Source organism: Falco biarmicus, chromosome 4, assembly GCF_023638135.1.
Source record: "Falco biarmicus isolate bFalBia1 chromosome 4, bFalBia1.pri, whole genome shotgun sequence".
In the NCBI taxonomy this organism is placed as follows: domain Eukaryota; kingdom Metazoa; phylum Chordata; class Aves; order Falconiformes; family Falconidae; genus Falco; species Falco biarmicus.
The window spans coordinates 111,549,654-111,567,751 of NC_079291.1; the positions used below are offsets into that span (position 1 = coordinate 111,549,654).

General features: G+C 40.9%; 1 protein-coding gene across 2 annotated transcripts; it reads left to right on the forward strand.

Annotated features, from left to right (window-relative positions):
* The first annotated feature begins 112 nt into the window (after positions 1–112).
* LOC130147895 (protein BTG1-like) lies at positions 113–9,019 on the forward strand. 2 transcript variants are annotated; one of them, XM_056335741.1, is made up of 4 exons: positions 113–201; positions 2,421–2,566; positions 6,979–7,173; positions 8,028–8,155. In XM_056335741.1, exons 2-4 carry the CDS (start codon positions 2,450–2,452, stop codon positions 8,115–8,117), a joined length of 402 nt encoding a protein of 133 aa, XP_056191716.1. In that variant the 5' UTR covers positions 113–201; positions 2,421–2,449; the 3' UTR covers positions 8,118–8,155. The 2 variants fall into 2 exon arrangements, with proteins under 2 accessions (XP_056191716.1, XP_056191717.1); XM_056335742.1 differs by lacking the exons at positions 113–201; positions 2,421–2,566; positions 6,979–7,173 and adding an exon at positions 7,433–7,886 and having other exon boundaries at positions 8,028–9,019.
* The last annotated feature ends 9,079 nt before the right edge of the window (positions 9,020–18,098 follow it).

Here is an 18,098-nt window from a genome sequence, read left to right on the forward strand (position 1 = left end):
CGCCGGCGCGCAGCGGCTGGCTGTAAGCGTCCCCGCGATTGGCCGGGGCCACCTGCGCTTCAAGCGCTTCGCTGATTGGCCGGCGGCGCGCGGGCAGGCGCGAGCAGCGCCCTTGAGGGTGGCGGCGAGGCCGCGCTGTCAGCAGTGCGAGGGAAGGCGGCTGGCGGCCGGCCCTGAGCGCCGGCGTCCCAGCGCGTCCTGGTGAGGCCTGCTGGTGTAACGCCAGGCCCTAGGCTGCGGTGTGGAGGCGGCTGGACCGCCTATACTGATCGGAGAGGCGTGAGCAGCTCCTCGTGATGTTATGTTACACAGACCCTGCAAGTTGAGGTTGGTGGGCTGCTGGGAGCGTGTCCCATGGCATGGCTGTGCCGGGGCCCTGAGCTTTTCCGTGGTGTGATGGCACCAGGCCATGGGCTGGGAGGGTGGCAGTGCACAGTTGTGGTGCTGGCAGCCATCAGATGGGGCCACCTCTGTTGCCTTCACGTCTTGGAGATGACAGTGCTCTTAACTCTGGCAGAGCCTCACAGAGAAACCACACAGATACTTGGACAAGTACAGATCCTGGCTGTTGTTCTAGCAGGCCGTTTGTAGTCTTGACCCTTTATTTTTGAGGATGTCCTGTGGCTAGCTGCAGAGGAACATGACCCTACAAATACGCGGTGGTGGTTTTGCGTGTGCCCTGTGGGAACATGGGACACAAGACTGTAAGGAAAGGAAATTATTTTTACTCAACTAACACACAATTGTTAAGTGTGGAGAGATGTGGAGGCCAGCAGGCATTTTGATTACCTGTTGCAGACTCAAAGGGGTGTTATGTCCTATGTCCTCAAAGTTTGTCCTTTTTTTTTTTCTTTTTTTTTTTATTAATTGTATTAGTTGGTCTAATAGAAGACCTACTAATCTAATACTTGAGTCTATAGACCAGCCCATTACAAAAAAAACCCACCACAAACCAACCACTTTGCCCTGTAATACTTGCCCTCATTAGTGTAGCTGCAAAGACGGTAATCAGAGTAATTTTTCACTTGCTTTGCTCAATCATTGGCAACCATGTTGTTTACTGGTTAAATATTTAGTTGCTTTAGCAAAGAAAGTAGAATTATAAATGGGTTGTCTTCATGGTTGTTTTTTTCTCCAGTGAAGTGTGACCAGTAAGAGATAACAGTGTCAGGGAAGTACAGTATTTACAAAAATTCAGTACTAAAACCCCACTGTTAAATTACTGTCATTAACTTGCTTTTGTAATCATATCTTAGTCTGTTTTTCTGTATGAAGTGATTGGAAAAATACACTTTCCAGCTGATGTAGGCTCTGTGTATAACAGGTGTGAGGTCACAGCTATGTTGATAAACTTTTTAAGTGTAGACTATACAATACTCTTGCAGTACATTTTTAAAACAGGTTTAGTAACCATTTTCAGTGCTTTAAAGCAATTTACAAATCGCTTGGTGGTCTTTAAGGGAAAAAACACTATGCTGTTAAGTATGGCATATTTCTGATTCTGTCAGATCTCTGATTTCTCTTGTTCATTTCTATGTTTCCTTCTAACTTAAATTACCATTAGACTGTAATTTGCTTTATCTATGCACTACTCTGGCATAAGCAGCTGTTGTCTGTGGTCAGCCAGTAAGGCCAAAAGAAACCCTAAGGGTCAATGCTCTCAGCTGTGCCATCTCACCTTAGCTTCTCTGCTGAAGTGACAGCAGGTGATGATGCCTCTGAACTTAAGCCAGCAGGACAGCTGTGTCTCATCAGCGTAGGTGCACATAAAAGAGGGAGTCTCAGGTGGACACTTTATTATTGTTATTTTGTTGCTGTGTCGCTTTAGTTCTGAGGTACTGGCTAGAGGTTTTCTTTTTGTTTCTCTAAGAAGTTTTGTTTTATTAATTAGCGTACAAGACTGGGGAAAGTATGGTGGGATTTGATGCTTAAGTAGTTGAAGGTGCTCTTATTTGTGTTTGGAAATACTCTTTTTTTTTTTTTTTCTTCCTGTAGTAGGAGTGGTAATATAATGCTTGTCTTTGTAGTCTAGCAATAAAGAAAAAGTAGTTCTTAAGAATGGGTTTGACTGTTTAGAGAGAGATGCTTCTATGAAAAAACATGCTGTGAGAAAAGATGCTTCTGAAAGTAAAGCCAAAATTGCGTTTTCTGTTTAAAATCTCTTCTTGCAGGTTCTAGTGCTCTGTTTTAGCTATCTATGTTTGTAGACGCGTGTAAAGAGAGCTTAATTTTAAGTAATCAAAAAAGAGCTTGATTTCGACTTGGTCCTAGTGCTGGGGTTTTTTTTATAAATTATTAATCTTGTGCTATCATTGTTATTACTGTTTATTTTTTTTTTTATTATTGCTACTTTTACTTTAAAAAACCAATATACTGTATAAGTGATATAGCTTTGGTTTTATTGTGTCTTTTTCCCCTAGGTGAAGTTGTGGAAAAATGGAATGGTACAATGCTTGCGTACACTTTATTTTTAACAAGACAAACCAAGGTATGGACTCTATTTTCCTCTACTCCAGGTGTTTGGGCTAAAGAGAAACGACTTGCAGATGAACAGGATAACAACAAAGTAAGTCTGCGTTGATAAGGTAAAAAATTCTTTGTGAAAGAAGGTTATATATGTGGTAGTTGTTACAGGAATTATGTAGCTGCCCACTAGTCCATGTTAGGAATTACACGGATGTCACCTCAACAGGGCTTGGCCCTAGGATCCTGCTCGAAGAAGGTAAGTCGTCAGTCTGCTGAGTAAATAAGTGGTTTATTTAGCCAACATGCAGAGCAGCTGGAGCTGGGTGCATCCAAAGAGGGACCTCTACAGCAGATTGTGCACCCCAGTTATACCCAAACAGACAGATTTCCCAAAACATACCACCCATCCCCAAATCCACTCACTTAATTTGGGTTAGTGGTCTCTTGATTTCCTATTGGTTTTCTTGGTCACTGGGCTGGCTTCTTCTGAAGTTACCTCATTCCCTTGGAATTGTTTCTTTGGTCCTGTTCTTCATTTTGTTTGCGTCTGCTGGTTTCAGCTAGTTTTGTATTTACAACATTAGTTTTATCAAAAAGTTTACTCTAGATCCACTCTCGTGGCCTAAGGCTTCAACTGCTTTAGTTTCTGGTGCTTAGCAAGGCTGTTAATCCTAGCAATTATTAACAGTAGTGGTAACTTACCTGCTGCTGTGTGTGTGGTGAGGCTTATCAACTCTCAAAGCTGTAGAAATGTTCCAGGAAATGGAGAAAAAAAAAATAATCCCAACAAACCAAAACTGGAAGCTTATGGTTTTTTTCCTCTGTGTTTGAGTACTTAAAATTTGTTTCTAATGATAAATAATGTATTTCAATGGCTACTGTGAAATTGTGCTGGTGGTGTGTTCAAATTGTTCTAATTGCCATCTCCAGTGCTCTGTTACTGGAACCCCCAGTACTCTCTAAATAGAAACATTTAGCTTAATAATTGGCAGATAACTAGTTTCTTGATGAACTCTTATCGGAGTTTGTTTTAAATGCCTCAGCCTCTGGAACTGTTTTCTGGCAGGGCCATGACAGTTGCATAGTTACATATCTGTTGATTCTTTTTTATTTTCTGTGGCTTGCTTACTGTGAGCCTTAAATACGAAACTCACCAAGGAGAATGTATGAAATCAAAATGTGATTTCAACATTACTTGATAGTTGTGGCATCCTTTTATTTGTATAGCCAGACCTTCTTATTTCAATTGAATATTTCACTTGGGACTAGTGGATCCATGTACCAGACCTCAGTCTAGTGAGCATTAATCAGTGCTAGCAGTGTTATAACAACTTTTTGCTCTTGGAATATTTCTAACTACCTTTAATTTGCTTGCTTATAAAGCTTTTCTGCTCTGATCTTTACTTAAGTTTCTCACAAGTGAGTTAAAACAGTATCTCTTAATATCTGCCCTGGCTTTAGCAGACCCTTGTCTGGGTGGCTTACGATAAAATCTGACTGTATATAATTGTGAATTTGCGTGTATTATGGGCACATGCAACCTGGAAGGGGGAAGTTCTTTAGCATAATTAAGCATTATGTTTTGTAACATGTCTGGATTTATACAGTTCTTAGTTAGTAATACTGTTGACAATAATGTCATGTTTATTCTGAATACTAGTAAGAATTTAATAACTTCAATGCAACTGTTGTTTCTCTGTCTATCGTTTTAACAAACTTGAAAACGAGTAGCTTACTGCGTGTGTGATAGTGCTATCGGCGTGTTAGAAGCTTTGAAGTCGTGCAGTGTAGATATGGTAGGGGAAGCGTGTATTTCACAAATGAAAGGGAAGGGGTGTGAATAAGGTGGGGAAGTGTTTGGGATGGGTACCTGACGGAATGTGCTAAATGAACCTAGAGCTTTTCTTAAAGCAATGATAAAATTTGTTGTGCGGGAATAGATCAAGTGTCTAGACCAATAACAAATAATGCAGGCTTACTGTTGTTTTTTTAATTGCTGTCACATAACTAGCAAGTGCTGATTGTGTCTGCTCAAATGTAGGGTCACGCAGTCCATGTGTACCTGGATAGTTTTACTAGTCAAGTCTCCACAGCTGAAGAGTTGAGTTTCATGTTCTGATTCTCAAAACACTGAATAAAACAAGACTGAAGTAACTGGATGACTGGATTACCTTTTAAAGCTTAATTTCTAAAGTTTGAGGTACTGAAATGCAAACTGGACTTCAGTGGAAATTTTTTCTCATAAAATGGCGTCTTGATCCGGACCTGAGACTTGATTAGAATGAGAGGAGGTAGTGTAGTGCTAACAGCTGTGAGTGGGAGGAAAAGGAAGCACAGAAATCCGCTGTCTTCTTGAAGAGGTGAAATAAGGTATTTTTTCCTTGTTTGATAAAAATCTCTTCGGTCGGGCTACAGAATGGCATACAGAATTATACTTTTGCTAAGCTGTGAAGTGGAAGTGTCAAACTAGGTGATAACACCTGAGTCTTGGACAAATGCCTATAGTTTTGTCATTTGAGGTTCTTGACACTTTTGTCTTGGTCCTGTCGTTTGCTATTAGGGGAAAAGGAGGGCAAGATATCTTAATCATCTTGAGTAACATCAAGTAAGGAAGCACTGCGCGAGTTCTGATGTTGTCATACTGCTACAAATAATTTTGTCCGAACTGGATAGGAACTTGTGTTCTTGAAATAGATTTTTCTATGAACAGAATGAGTTTGAAGAAGTTCTAACTGTAAACGTAATGACATTTTTATTTGACTGTTTCAACATATTAGATGGCAGAACCTAGCAAAAATAAACTGCTGGGAGTGAACTTTTAATTTGCAAATAGTTTAATGAACAAACTCTCTGGCTATTGCAAGTAACTGGGCATTCCCCTGGGAACTCTTCCTGTGTGGGATGAAGTTTGGCTCTGTGATGAGCTGTTCTCCTGTACCCCTATAATTACAGCCTTGATTATTTCTGACCCTTAGATTAAAGGGACAGAGGTGTAGGGAAAGTTCCTGTAAATTCTCAACCTGTGTTAAACTGGTTGCAAGTAACAACTGCAACAGTAGCCTCACTGAGTATTTTCTTCACACTTGACGAATGACTATTATCTGGTAATCACTAAATAGTGGTAAAACTGGATCTAATTTTTAAAGGTCTGTATACAAGTAGTCTTTTTTTCTTGTCTTAAATCCCTGGGTATGGCTTTTGCAGCTGATGAACTGGAGGTGATGTCAGGTCCTTAAAGCTGACAGGTAAGACAGGGGAGAAGGATTAAGATGTGGACTTGGGAAAACAAGATGCTACTAAAGTTTCCTCAAAGGTGACATCCCTCTGAAGAAGGGTCCTGTGGCGCATGGCAGGCCTTGGAGAAAAATAAAGGAGCGATCAGCTCTAGTTTAACAAAAGAGAATGTTGAGTCTTGGAACCTAGCTAGCAGTGTGAAGAAATCAACATGCTTCCTGCCCCCCATGGGTTTAAGACACAAAGCCAGTGAAGGGAAAGGATGTGTTTAAACAAGGCAAGGAGGAGGGGAAAAAAAAATGGTTGGGGCACTGCATAAACTTTTGAAAAAAGACTGCTTTTTGTGAAGTATGGTCAGTTATGACTACAGGCAGTCCTGGTCCTGTCCTTAGTCACTGTTCTTGAAAAAATTTGCTGGAGGAATTGCTTGTGATCAGAACTTCAAGGTAGGGGAAAAGTTTATGTTTGGTCTCTGAACTACAGAAAAAGCTTTTTGTAAACTCGGGGAATCTTGGCTGTACCTCACACAGCCACTTTTTAAAAGCTTTAAACTAGCTGAAGAATATTGTCGCTTCACTGAAGGTGGGAAGGTCACAGCTGAGTTGGCATCCATGTCCCTGAAACTGTTGTGAAACTTGGCTGGTGCTTGGCAGTTGCGTGGAGGAAGCAAGGCTGTCGGGTCAGCGATGGACTTGCTGGTTTGGAGCTCTTGGGCAAACTGCCTTGCAGGGACAACTGTTGTCATGACAAAATTTATCGTAGAGAGATGAACTGTAGTTGCTCCTCAAATGCAGAGGCTCAGCAGTGATGACTCATCAGCGAAGTTCCTTGTCTCAAACAAGCTATGTGCTTTATTCTTTAGAGTAACACAAAGTTTGTGCCAACACAAACTCTTCAACCAAATGTTTCCACAGCTGAAACCTTTATGTCCTGCAAAAACGCTGCTCAGAGTCCAGCCGTTTGTGTTCCTCCTGGTGAGGCCTGTGATGAGACCTGCAGGGCCAGTGGAGGAACTTGGTACTTGGTGCAATGTGTACAGCTCTTTTTGTGCTCAGTAAGCCTTAGGCTTGTGTTTGTTTTAAACAACACCAAAATCTTCCCTGGCTGGTATTGTGCTTAAAAGATGCAATACAGTACTCTAAATATGGGCCAAAGGTGTGGCCTCTCACCGTAAGACACTGGACACCAAATGCAACAGTGTGGTCTGCGCACTAAGCAGAACTGTTTGCTTAACTCTTGCACGTATTTTCCAATGTGCCAAATTCCCAACGCTTGCAGGCAAACAGGCTTTCAAAAGGGAGCCGGTGCCTTCCGGACCGCCTCTCTTCCTGGAAGCAACCTGCGGCTTCTCGCATCCCTCTCGCTGCGGGCCGCAGTGGTGCTCAGCTGAGGACGGAGGGGACGCGGATCCAGCCCCTGCCCTTGTGCCGTGCCGGGCGCGCCGCCCCGGGGTGCTGCCTGAAGGGCCGTGAGGTGCGTTTGGCTTCTGTTTACGTGGGGTGCTGCGAGTGCGAAGGGCAGCCGGTAACCGTCGCGCTGCTGCGGGGAGGGGGCGCCTGGCGGCCGTCAGGGCTGGGACGAGGAGGAGCTGCCGCCAGCGGGGGCGGGGCTCGGGGCAGCGTAGCGAGGGAACGCGGCAGCGCGCTTATCCGCGTTGTGTCGGGCGCGGGGGAGGAAACCGGGGGAGCGGGGGGGGGGGGGGCGGAGCGCGGGAGGGGCCCCTCGCTGCCTCTCGCCGGTGGCAGCGGCGCTACCCACGGTCGCGCGTGGCGGCCGGAGAGGGGCGTGCTGGGGGCGTGGCCCGCCCCCCGGCCTGCGGGTCCCGCCCCTCCGCCAACAAAACAAACACGTCCGGGCCCGCGCGGACGCCCAATGGCCTCACGCGGTCGGCGTGGCCGCCCCGCCCCGCGCCGCCGCCGCCGCCAATGGGGCCCGGGCCCGCCCGCCAGCCGGGGCTGGGCGAGGCGCCACCATTGGCCAGGGCCGCGGGGCCGGGCCGGGGCGGGCGCGGCGGCGCTGGCAGCGGGCCGGGGCGGCGGCGGGGAGGTGCGCGCCAGCCGGGGCGGCCATGAGGACCGAGATCTCCACGGCGGCGGCGTTCGTCACCCGCCTCCTGCGGGCCGCCGGCGGTATCGGCGAGGAGCAGCTGCGGTGCTTCCGGGAGTGCCTGCAGGAGGCGCTGCGCGGTGAGCGGGGGCGGGGGGGGCCGCTCCGCCGCCCGGCCGGTCGCCGCTGCCGCCGCCTCTGCCCCGCGGGGGTCCGGCGGAGCGCAGCCTCCGCGGGCTGACCGGGGCCGCGGTAAAGCGCCTCTTTGTTCCCTCCCGCAGAGCACTACAAGCACCACTGGTTCCCCCTGGTGCCCTCCAAGGGCTCCGGGTACCGGTGCATACGGATCAACCATAAGATGGACCCCTTGATAGGAAAGGCGGCGGGGATGATCGGACTGAGCCACGAGAGACTCTTCCAGCTCTTGCCTAGCGAATTAACTCTTTGGGTCGACCCCTTCGAAGTGTCCTACCGCATAGGCGAAGACGGGTCCATCTGCGTCCTCTACGAAGGTGCCCAGCCCGGGGGGAAGGCGAGCAAACCGCTGGAGGGCAGGACCAGCTGCACGGAGCAGTGGCGAACTGGCAGGGCCAGCCCTTCCAAGAATTACAGCATGATGACAGTTTCTAGTTAAAAATTACTACTCCTTGTACAATCATGTCTGTATCCCAGTCTTGTCGTAAACTTGGGTGTAACAGATTTTGGTTGGGTTTTTTTTTTTTTTTTTAGCTTTAGTTTTTCACCCTATAGTCGTTAAAGGTGTAGTGGTACTGCCAAGTTCTTTGTGGCCAAGGGCTAATGTATAAAGCAGTTCTTTAGACTGCATGTTACTTTCTGGATTGTGTACTGTAAATGCACTGTACAGTCAGTTGATTGGTTTACACATATTTTCAAAGAAGTTTTTGCTATTTGTAATAAAAAGCAATATTGTAGCACTCTTTATGGTGGATTTTAGTCCAGATTAACACTTGCTAAAACATTCCTCGATTTGCAGAGCAATAACATGAAGGGGGGTGGGAAACAGATCTAACAAGCTGCACGTAAATCATTCCAGTGATTTGTCTGCACAGACTTCTCAGGGTCATTCAAGTTTGGCTGTAAGGCACAAATCACAAAAATAACCCTTATTTTTCCTTTTTCAAAGCATGCATTTATTGGAGGGCTGGATTCCATCATGCCCCAGCATCTTGACAAAAAAAAGAGTTGGGGGAATTAGTTTGTCTTGTTATTTCTTAGTTATTGAAATAGAACAATAAAGACTTGCTCAAACTTCTTTTGACTTCTGTTTGGTTTTTTTTCCCAGGCCTTTTACATTGCTCTCAAAGCTTACTCTAGCTATTGCTAATCATCACAGATGGCTTCACAGAAAGGTTTAACTCTGAACATTCATCCTTATTTCAGGTTGCCACGAAATGCTTAGTTTCAGTAAAGCTTGCTGGATGTGTGTCTTGAGTAGAGCTGAATAGTCTGCATAGGGTTGTGTGGGGTTTTTATTCGGTGTGCTGTATTAAACTGAATGGAAGCACTAGTACTCTTAACGTTTGATCTGTTGCCAAAAAATGCTTGAGTTTATTTGGAAATGGGGTTTGCGTTTGTAACTTAAAACCATGTAGGAATCTAGAGCTGAAACGCTGATCATCAATACTGTGTAACTACCTTGAATTTTCTGGAACGCAAAACCTTGCTGTTAATGTGTTATGCTGAGTTTCTTCTCATTTTATCACTGTTTCTAATACCAGCTGGGTACAAATTTAGTAAAAGTATCAAATCCAGTGGATTTGATGCAATAACAAATCTTTGTGTTGCTGGTTTCTGCGGAGACTCTTGGTATTGATACTCAGTAAAGATTCGGTTTACAGATACTGCGTGATTCCTACTCCAAGGAGTGGTTTGTAACCTAGCTATAGAAGGCTGCATAGTGCCTAGCTTTGCTGGTTTTCCTGTAGCTTGGTGTTTGGAGCACGGTTGAATACTTGATGAAAGAGGGCTTTGTCTTGTCTTAGTGTGTCAGGAAAAGAAATAATCTTGCCGTGTGTCAATAACATTGTAGAACATACAGCAAAGGAAGGGGCAAGTCTGGCCAAACTGGAAAGGGTAGAGCTCCAGCTCACAAAGAGGTTTTTTTCTTTGTTGGTGTTAGAAAAAGCTGTGGCTTGCTTCTTGCTGTTTGCCTTATTCTCTTGGAGGCAGGCTTGTCTAGTATTGTTTTTTTAGTCTGAATAAAATGCATAGTGCAATTTTCTTAGTAATTAAAACTTTGTAAAAATTAGTTATGTGTTTCTAGTCTAGCACTTAAGTTTTTGGCTTACTTTAACAAATGGGTATTAAAAAGGCAATCTGCCACAAGACCTTTATTATATAAGATTTTTTAAAAATCAGTTCTTGCAACATTTTTATTCTCTTAGGGAGGTGGTAACACTTCCCCCTTCCCCCCCCCCCAAGAAAATGACCTGCACTGGATATTTATGAATATTTATCCCCTTAGGACCTCTAAGGGACATATTTGACACATTTGTGAGTAATTGAACAGTAACTTTAAATCTGCTAAGTATGAGATGCCCTCTGATTAAATTGCATTTGAAAGATGATTTGCCTCACTGCTTGTCATATTAACAACCATTCTGAAAAAAATGTAGTATTAAATTTTTAGCTTAACAGTAGATTTTATATAGCAGTAAACACTTAAAATGGAATTAAAGATGTCTTGGGACATAGGGTATGATTTCCAGATACCGGGTGTGGTTTGACATGAAGTAGGATACAGCAGGTTGTTCAGATGTTTTTCTTGAGTAGAGAAGAGCCTGGATTAATCCAGCCATGGTGAATTCTGTTGCTTCTTATTAATCCTACCATAAACAGTGGGAAATTCAATATGTTTATATAATATCACATATCAAGTATCCTGTGCTCTCTGCAAGTTTGATATTTATCATTGAACAGGACTTTTTTTAGTGTAATGCAAATTGAATTTCATATACTTAAGTTACAGCCATAGAGTCGAAGTTGCTCTGCTGACAAGCAGGAAGAGGAGACTGGGGAGCTTGAAGAAAACCCACCAAAGCAAAATAAAATACTTGAGCTGCAAGTAAATACACTGTAGTACCTGTGACACCTAGAACTACATTGCTTTGCTTTAAAAAAAACGCGTAAGACCTCCTAATGGCACAAAGGCTGTTCTGAGGGAATAGTGCTCTTGGTAGTTAGCCAGGGAGGCTGTTTTTTGAAGGAGGTAAATTAACTTTGTGTTTTCCCTAAAAGGTGATAAGTTTTGTATTTTGCCATGGCAACAAACAAGCTGAAATCTTAACATATTTCAAATGATACACTTGTCACACAAGACTGACTGCATCTGATCAGTCATGATTTAGAACTGAATGGTTTGGCTTCTATAGGAAGAATTACTGCATAATAGTCTTCTTAAATTAGTAAAAATACATGGAGGAAGGGTCGGTCTGTTTGTTCTCCTGCCTGTTTGTATGAGGATGTGTTAACTATTGGGTAAGTAAAGCTGAAGGAAGAAACATTTACGGAGGGAGAAAAAAAATATTTGCCTGTTTCTCCAAAACATTGCCTTGCTGTGATGACAATGAAATAACATTTGTCTTTCTGAGTTGTAAGATCCAAATGAGAAAGAAGTTTCTGTTAGCTTGTATAGCTTGACCACTTAGGTACTGCAGTTCCTATATATTGCACCTCTGGCTCATCATTTGCACCTAAGAATACAGAGATACATAGTTTTGATCTGAAAGCTTCAAGAGATAAGGGTATGTTCTGTATTTATGTCAGATTTTATTACCTTTAGTGTTAAGTAAGTTCAAATATGCAGTCTGGTATGTTTTTTTCAAGGTTTAATTTCTAAACATCGGTGTCCTTATTTCTTTATCCTCCAAATGAAAGGCTTTTCAGTATGACCTCTTCTATGCAGTTTATGCTGCAATTTAACTCCGTTTTTTTATTTAAAGGACTAAAAAGATTAAGCTTTTTAAGTTTGAGAATAAATCATTTTATTCAACTGGGATTTACATACATGCTTTCTGCAGACACTCATTCCATTTTTAATATGTGCATGAGAATGTGTTCTCAAGAAATGAGTGCAGTGAACCAACTGATCCAGATCACGCCGTTCCCACCAATTATTTGCCATTCCACCAGCACTGGCAGTACTGTGCTTTACACTTCACTGAGAACGATGTAAAATAACTTGAGATCTAGTACTGATGTGATTGCTAAATATGAAGTCTTTCTCTTAACTCTTAACTCATTTTTAAGTCACATAATAAATTTTTGACGGTGTTACTTTTATTTTGACTAGAATGCTGTGTTTTAGGTGAAATGCCTTACAAAAGCCTAAATAGGTAGTGTTACTGCAATTGCACAAAGGACAAACTCCAGGTATGTTTAACAGGATAGCTTTCTATAAAACCATGATGATGCTGTTGTCCCTTTAATTATACTTCTTGGTATGAAGTGAATTAATACTTCATTAATTAACCTCCTTTTATATTTAATCCATGATTAGAAGTGTTCTAACTCTCCTGCAAGTTTCAGTTGTTACTTTTTTTATACTGGGACACTTACTTTGGAGAAATTTCCTAGGTATTCCCACGTGCATTGGAAATACACATTGGAGTCCTGCTGATATCCTAAGGCAGTTCTCTTGGGCATTTTTCCTAGAGCTTGTGGTTATGTTTTTCCTTATGAAATACTAAAAATTATTATATTGATATTATCTGTTTTAGTCATAAGTATATTGGAAGTATTTCATTATACTCGTGTAGTACACAGTTATTTGCATTATAAAATATGGATAGGTGATATTTATTGAACATTTACAGCTTTTTGCCTCACTTCAGCAATTTTACTGTCTTCATCTTCTCAGTAGTAGAATTCATTTATGTGCTGATGTATCTGAAAAGGTCATTGCCTTTGCATAGCTGTTTTTTGTAGCTATTTTAAACATGGCTTTTCCTTTCACAATTTTATCTTCAGAATATTTTTTTTTCACTTCACATGTATGTTGACTTTTTTGTTTCACCTTTTGTTTTTATCTTTTTTCTCTTACTGGTATGGTAAATTCAACAGAACTCCAATCTCATCTTAATTTCTGCATTATGTTGTGTCAGTGTAGCATCACTACAGTCATCAGTTTGGCTTTGTACTATTCCTCCAGGCTGATGCGTATTGCCACAGCAGAGTGGGAAGACTTGTACTGTTGGGTTAACAGGGGCGTTCTGGTTCTTTAGTATTAAGGTTGATACTTTTTACTGTTACCATGCTTTTTATAAAATATTTTTTCTTGTGGTGCCGGAATCACACTTGATAATTGTTATGCTGTAAGAGTAATAGGGCCACCTATTTTTATTGTTCTCTTGCTGGGGACTGAATTTATTCCAGTAATAAATAAGTAGTTATATTTTGCTCTCCATTATAAGGCTATGTAAAAATTTTCATTGAGAAGTAAACTGCTGATTTTAGCTTGTAATTTGGGTAGCTTGGGGGGGGGGGGGGGCGGCAGCGGAATATATTTTAATTGAAATGGAATTGCATGAAAGAATCTTTCATCTGCTCGGGAGAGTCACTTTGTACTGTGAAATTCAGCTGCCCCTTGTTTGCAATCAGTATGATTAACAGATCTCTAAAAAGTGTCAGGAAGTTATGAGAATGCAAATTAAATTGTGATTTGTGACAAACTTGGTTTTACCATTATTTTAAACGATTGACCCCCAGATTATTGATGGTAATACTTGTATGGCCTCATTAGCAGAAGAAGCTATAATATCAGTTATTCTCCCGAGCGGTTCTTAAAAATCCAAGGAAACAAAAACTGTAAAAAAGATAAATGTCTGTTCAGTTAAATTAAACGGCAAAACTGAAGACAGAGTTACAAATACCTCCCGATGAAACAATTGTGTTGTAGTTTAGTAGGAAGAAGAAAAATTGTATCATAAAATGGTTCTATAATGTTTCAAGCAAACCTCTTGTGCTAAATAAGTACCCAGCTTAGAAAAGTAAGTTTTTAATCCTGGAGATATGCCAAGTATGAAAGTTCATCTTTGAAATGGAATATGTTTTTAAAAGAAAAATGCAGGTATGAAAGTACAAACACAGTCTTTGTAGATGCTGTAATGCAGCAACTTTGAATATGAACTTTCTAGAGCATAAACTCTTAGAAACTTTATTTGCAGTTCAGTAGTAGCAAAACCAATCAAGTTCATAAAGCAATTTTTACTAGAAAGTTTTTGTGACTGCAGTATGTTTGGGACTGTGCAGTGTAGAGCCCAGTCGTGCAAACTGCTGTTAAACTGAACATCTGACACAAGCTGACACCAGTGACTTTGGCCTCGGGTGACTGGTGTTACTTCTGTGTACCATTTGCAGGATTATCTGCTACATGAATGAAGAATGAACACACAAGAAAACTAAGAAAAAAGCTAGGGTGTACCCGAAAATCCTGTCTGAATGCTGGGCCCCATTTGTTCCAGTAGTTCTAAGTAGCCAGGCGAGCATGTTCACAGAAGCAAGGTTGTTGTATCATCACACTACGAGTTTTTACACTGAGTGCCAATATGGAACTCTCTCTCTTCCACTGGGGCCCTGAGGAGGAAAGGTACTTGCCTGTTATTTATAAATATTTATGAATAATCACAAATATGTAGGAATTATGTTACTTGCAAGACCTAAGCTTTATTTGGCATGCTGCATATAGGTGAATAAAATACTAATGAGCATTCCTAGTGTACAACATCTTTATATGCAATTCTATTTTAATAACCATACATATGTGATGTGAATATGCAATTGACACTTTGCACTAGTCCCCTACATGTTATTTATACAGCATCATTAGCATCGGAACAGCATTATGTGAATGTTTCTGTTGCAAATGTGCAACCTGAGGGTTAGATTTGCACATGTAGGAGTGACGGAAAAGAATATAAACTCTAGCGGTTTATGCTTTTTATATATTCTTGGAATGGATTACAACAAAAGCAGACCCTTTAGACTCGCCTTCTCTCAGTTGGAATTTAGGATATTGTGTGTTGTTGGGAAGACTGTATTTCTAAGGTTGCAGAAGTAGAATTCTTCTCAAGTGTGTAATGAGATAATGTTTTATTTCATGCTCAAAATAACATGTTACTTGTACTGGTTCTTTCTTGCAGGTAGCATGCTGGTTGGTTTTTTTTTCTGGATATGCATGTCTCGCCTGATGGCATGTTAAAAGTTGATACCAGAGTTTTGTCAAAGGGTTTTTTTCTCTGGGCGAGGAAAAAGATGTACAAATGTGTTGGGAGAGAGCCACCTTGTTCTTTTTGCCCCAGAGTGTGATGGGCTGATACTGAAGGCGTTGATTATTTTGATAGGGATTGTGATCTATTTTTTCAAGTGGTTGAAGTACGCATGCTAAGATGTCAGTCAAGAGTAATTAATTATGTATCTGAATTTAGTAGTAGTGCTGAGCTTTTAACGTGGAATTAGCTATTTTGATGGATGGCGGTTTTGCTGAACAAAATTAGTTCAGAATCATGAACTGCAGTATTTATAGAACACTTGATTTCATCATTAGTCTTTGTCACAAAATGCTATGATGTTTAGCTAATATGTTTTACAGTCTTCAGGTATTTTTTTTTTCGGTGACTCTGCAACACATTTTAAGCAAGAAAGTTGTTGCTTCTATAGAAGTCAGTAGAATTACTCCTGTTTTAACATTAAAAGCCTTTTGCCTCAAGGCTAGATGAACTTTTCAAGAACCTGCACTGTTAACTGAGTCCTGTGTATCAGCTTCATGGAGAAACTTCTAGTTTCTGAAGTATCAAATGAAGATACAATTGTAGCTGGAATTTTAGCTGTTCTGTTTGTGAGTGACTTTACCAGAAAATAAAAGAATTTGTCTGTGTTGAGTACGACTGTATGTGTGCGCCATATGTCTTGATGGTATATTCAGGGAAAGCTGTGTGTATTGTCTAAAATAAACAGATATTTGTCTCTTTTTCCACAAGCCTTTAACATTGATCGTTTTTCTAAATGTGTTCTAAAACACTGAATGTTGAACTCCATGGAATGAGAACTGAAATACATTGTCTGGGAGCAAAAGTTTGCTGAAGTTAAAAGGCTGTGTTTTTTACCTTCCAGTGATTTCTCTGTCCTTCAGATCTTTTCTCCTGACATTTGCTAAACCTTTGCATTGACATGAAGCGAGATCAATGCTCGTTTATTAGCAGACACCATGTCTTGACAACGAACATAAGAATTGGAATAGTAAGCACTGGATTAAAAAGGGAAGATAAATCCCACACTTTGATGAGGCCTTTCTTTCCAGCCATGTTAGAACTCTCTTGTTTTCGTACCGGGTTGGCAAGCGTAACACTGTGCTGCGATGCACCTCCTGTATTCTGTTCTTAGCAGCAATAGTATTTTTAAATCACCTAGAATTTACTTGTGCAGAGAGAATTATCTGCTCCAGTGTCACTTCACAAGGATCCATATTGATCCATTGACAATATTGAGATCTGGTATCAGCTTTGTTAACTAAGTGGGGGGCAAATAGTTAAGCTTTTGAAAAAGTTACCTGTAACATATTCCATATATCAGACAGGATCCTAAAAGCCCTATGTTTTTTCTATACCTTCTGCTATTATGTTCTAGAATATTTGCATTTTTTACAACAGTTGTTTTCTTTGGTAATACTTCAATATTTCTGAAGATTGGATTTTTGGGGGTAACAGCTGTTGGGTTATCACTCTAGTAAACTATCTCTTGGTGTGGTTCATTGCCTATAAATTAACTATTTAACATGTTGCTGTGATGAACTGCTGATTATTTCCACTGCTTCAGACATCTAAACAAATTAAAGCTGGAGTTTTGTTTTCAGCTACAGCATCTAAGCTTTATGCCTGTATCTACAGCTAGTTTTAGTCTTACTTAAAACAGCCAGTGAATTAGTAGCCCAAAGAGACATCCTTTTGGTCTTTTTCCCAGTAAGTCTTTTTCATTTGTAATAGAGTTGTCTCCTATTTCATGCTTAGCTTCTAATTTTTAACCTTTTCCTCCCCAAGTATATGCTGAAGTCTTTAATTGGTATTTGATTATCTTCTTGTTTGAAACTTTCAGTTTCTCTTATCTTTTTGTCTATACCCCACCCTCACCCCCAATTTGTAAATGCTGTTATCATATCTGAATTCATGTGGCTGCAATCAAACTGTTCTCCGGATTTTCAAGTATTCTTTCCTACATGTGTCACATCAGTGATGGCTGTTGCCTTGTCCCACCAATGCTTTTCAGTAATTGTTGAACATTTCCATGGTTTCAGTGGAATGGGAAGCCTGTCCCCTAGAGATAGTGTTTTTATATAGAATGTGGAACGGGTTACTGTTTATAGGCTATAATCCTGTGTTCTGACAAATGTTTCGCTGTGCTGCAGAAAAATGGAGGGACTGGAAAAACTTTCATGCAAAATCTAAAGGTAGTTGCCTCTTCATAAGAAGACAAAGCTGAGCTTATGTTGTAATGATTAACAGTGTTGGAGGAATTTTTTTTTCTACCTTCATGCTTTATTTATGTAGTTAACGTTTGTATATTTGTTTATGTTTCGTTGGAAGAGGGACTGTTTGAAATATTTTCATGTAATCCACTTGGCGCCTTTGTGAACGTCTCCACATAAAAGCAAATAAAGCAGTAGGTCAGTGTTCTTTCTCTCACATTCATATAAACTCCCCATTCGTATAAAAGGGTTCCTGTGTATTTATTTTAATTTAAATGACTTATCAGTAACGCTTATTTTACTTTAGACATGATGTTTGGAATTATTGCTTTAGAAAACTGGTGGCAGAAGAATGGTTACTTTTGGTAAAGGTAAATCTTTGTTAGGACCAAAGGTTCTAGTTCATTTTTGCTAGAAATAAAATATCTGTGAAATCAAATGGGCATTTTAAGTTGGTAGTAATATGAAGGAGTGGGCCTGAAAATTTGACAGCAGAAAGGACAATTAACTTTGTATCCTGCATCGTGGTCTAAAAGAACAGTATGATGCTTGTGAAAGTGCTATCATTTGACTTTAATCCTATTATGTACATGGATATGCCTATAATTTTAGGGTCTTGTGAGTATCCTCAACACCTTGTAAAGCTTATCCATAGATACAGAGAAAAAATAACAAAGCTATGCTCATACTGTCCTAGAATATGATATAGCAAGAGTATTTCAGCAGAAAGGAAAATATATCTCATTAAGTACAGCATCTTTGGTTATGAAATAAAGCATCAGTTCTAAAATCTACTGTTATTAAGAGAAAATTCTTGATTGATCAATCTATATGGTTGGGGGGGTTTGTTTTTCAGTTAGCTCTTTGCTCTGTC

Excerpts from the sequence above, each read along its gene's own strand:
- LOC130147895 (XM_056335742.1), top strand. The coding sequence starts at position 7,769 with ATGAGGACCGAGATCTCCACGGCGGCGGCGTTCGTCACCCGCCTCCTG. Across the intron at positions 7,887-8,027 it reads CCTGCAGGAGGCGCTGCGCG|AGCACTACAAGCACCACTGG; the intron begins GTGAGCGGGGGC and ends TCCCTCCCGCAG.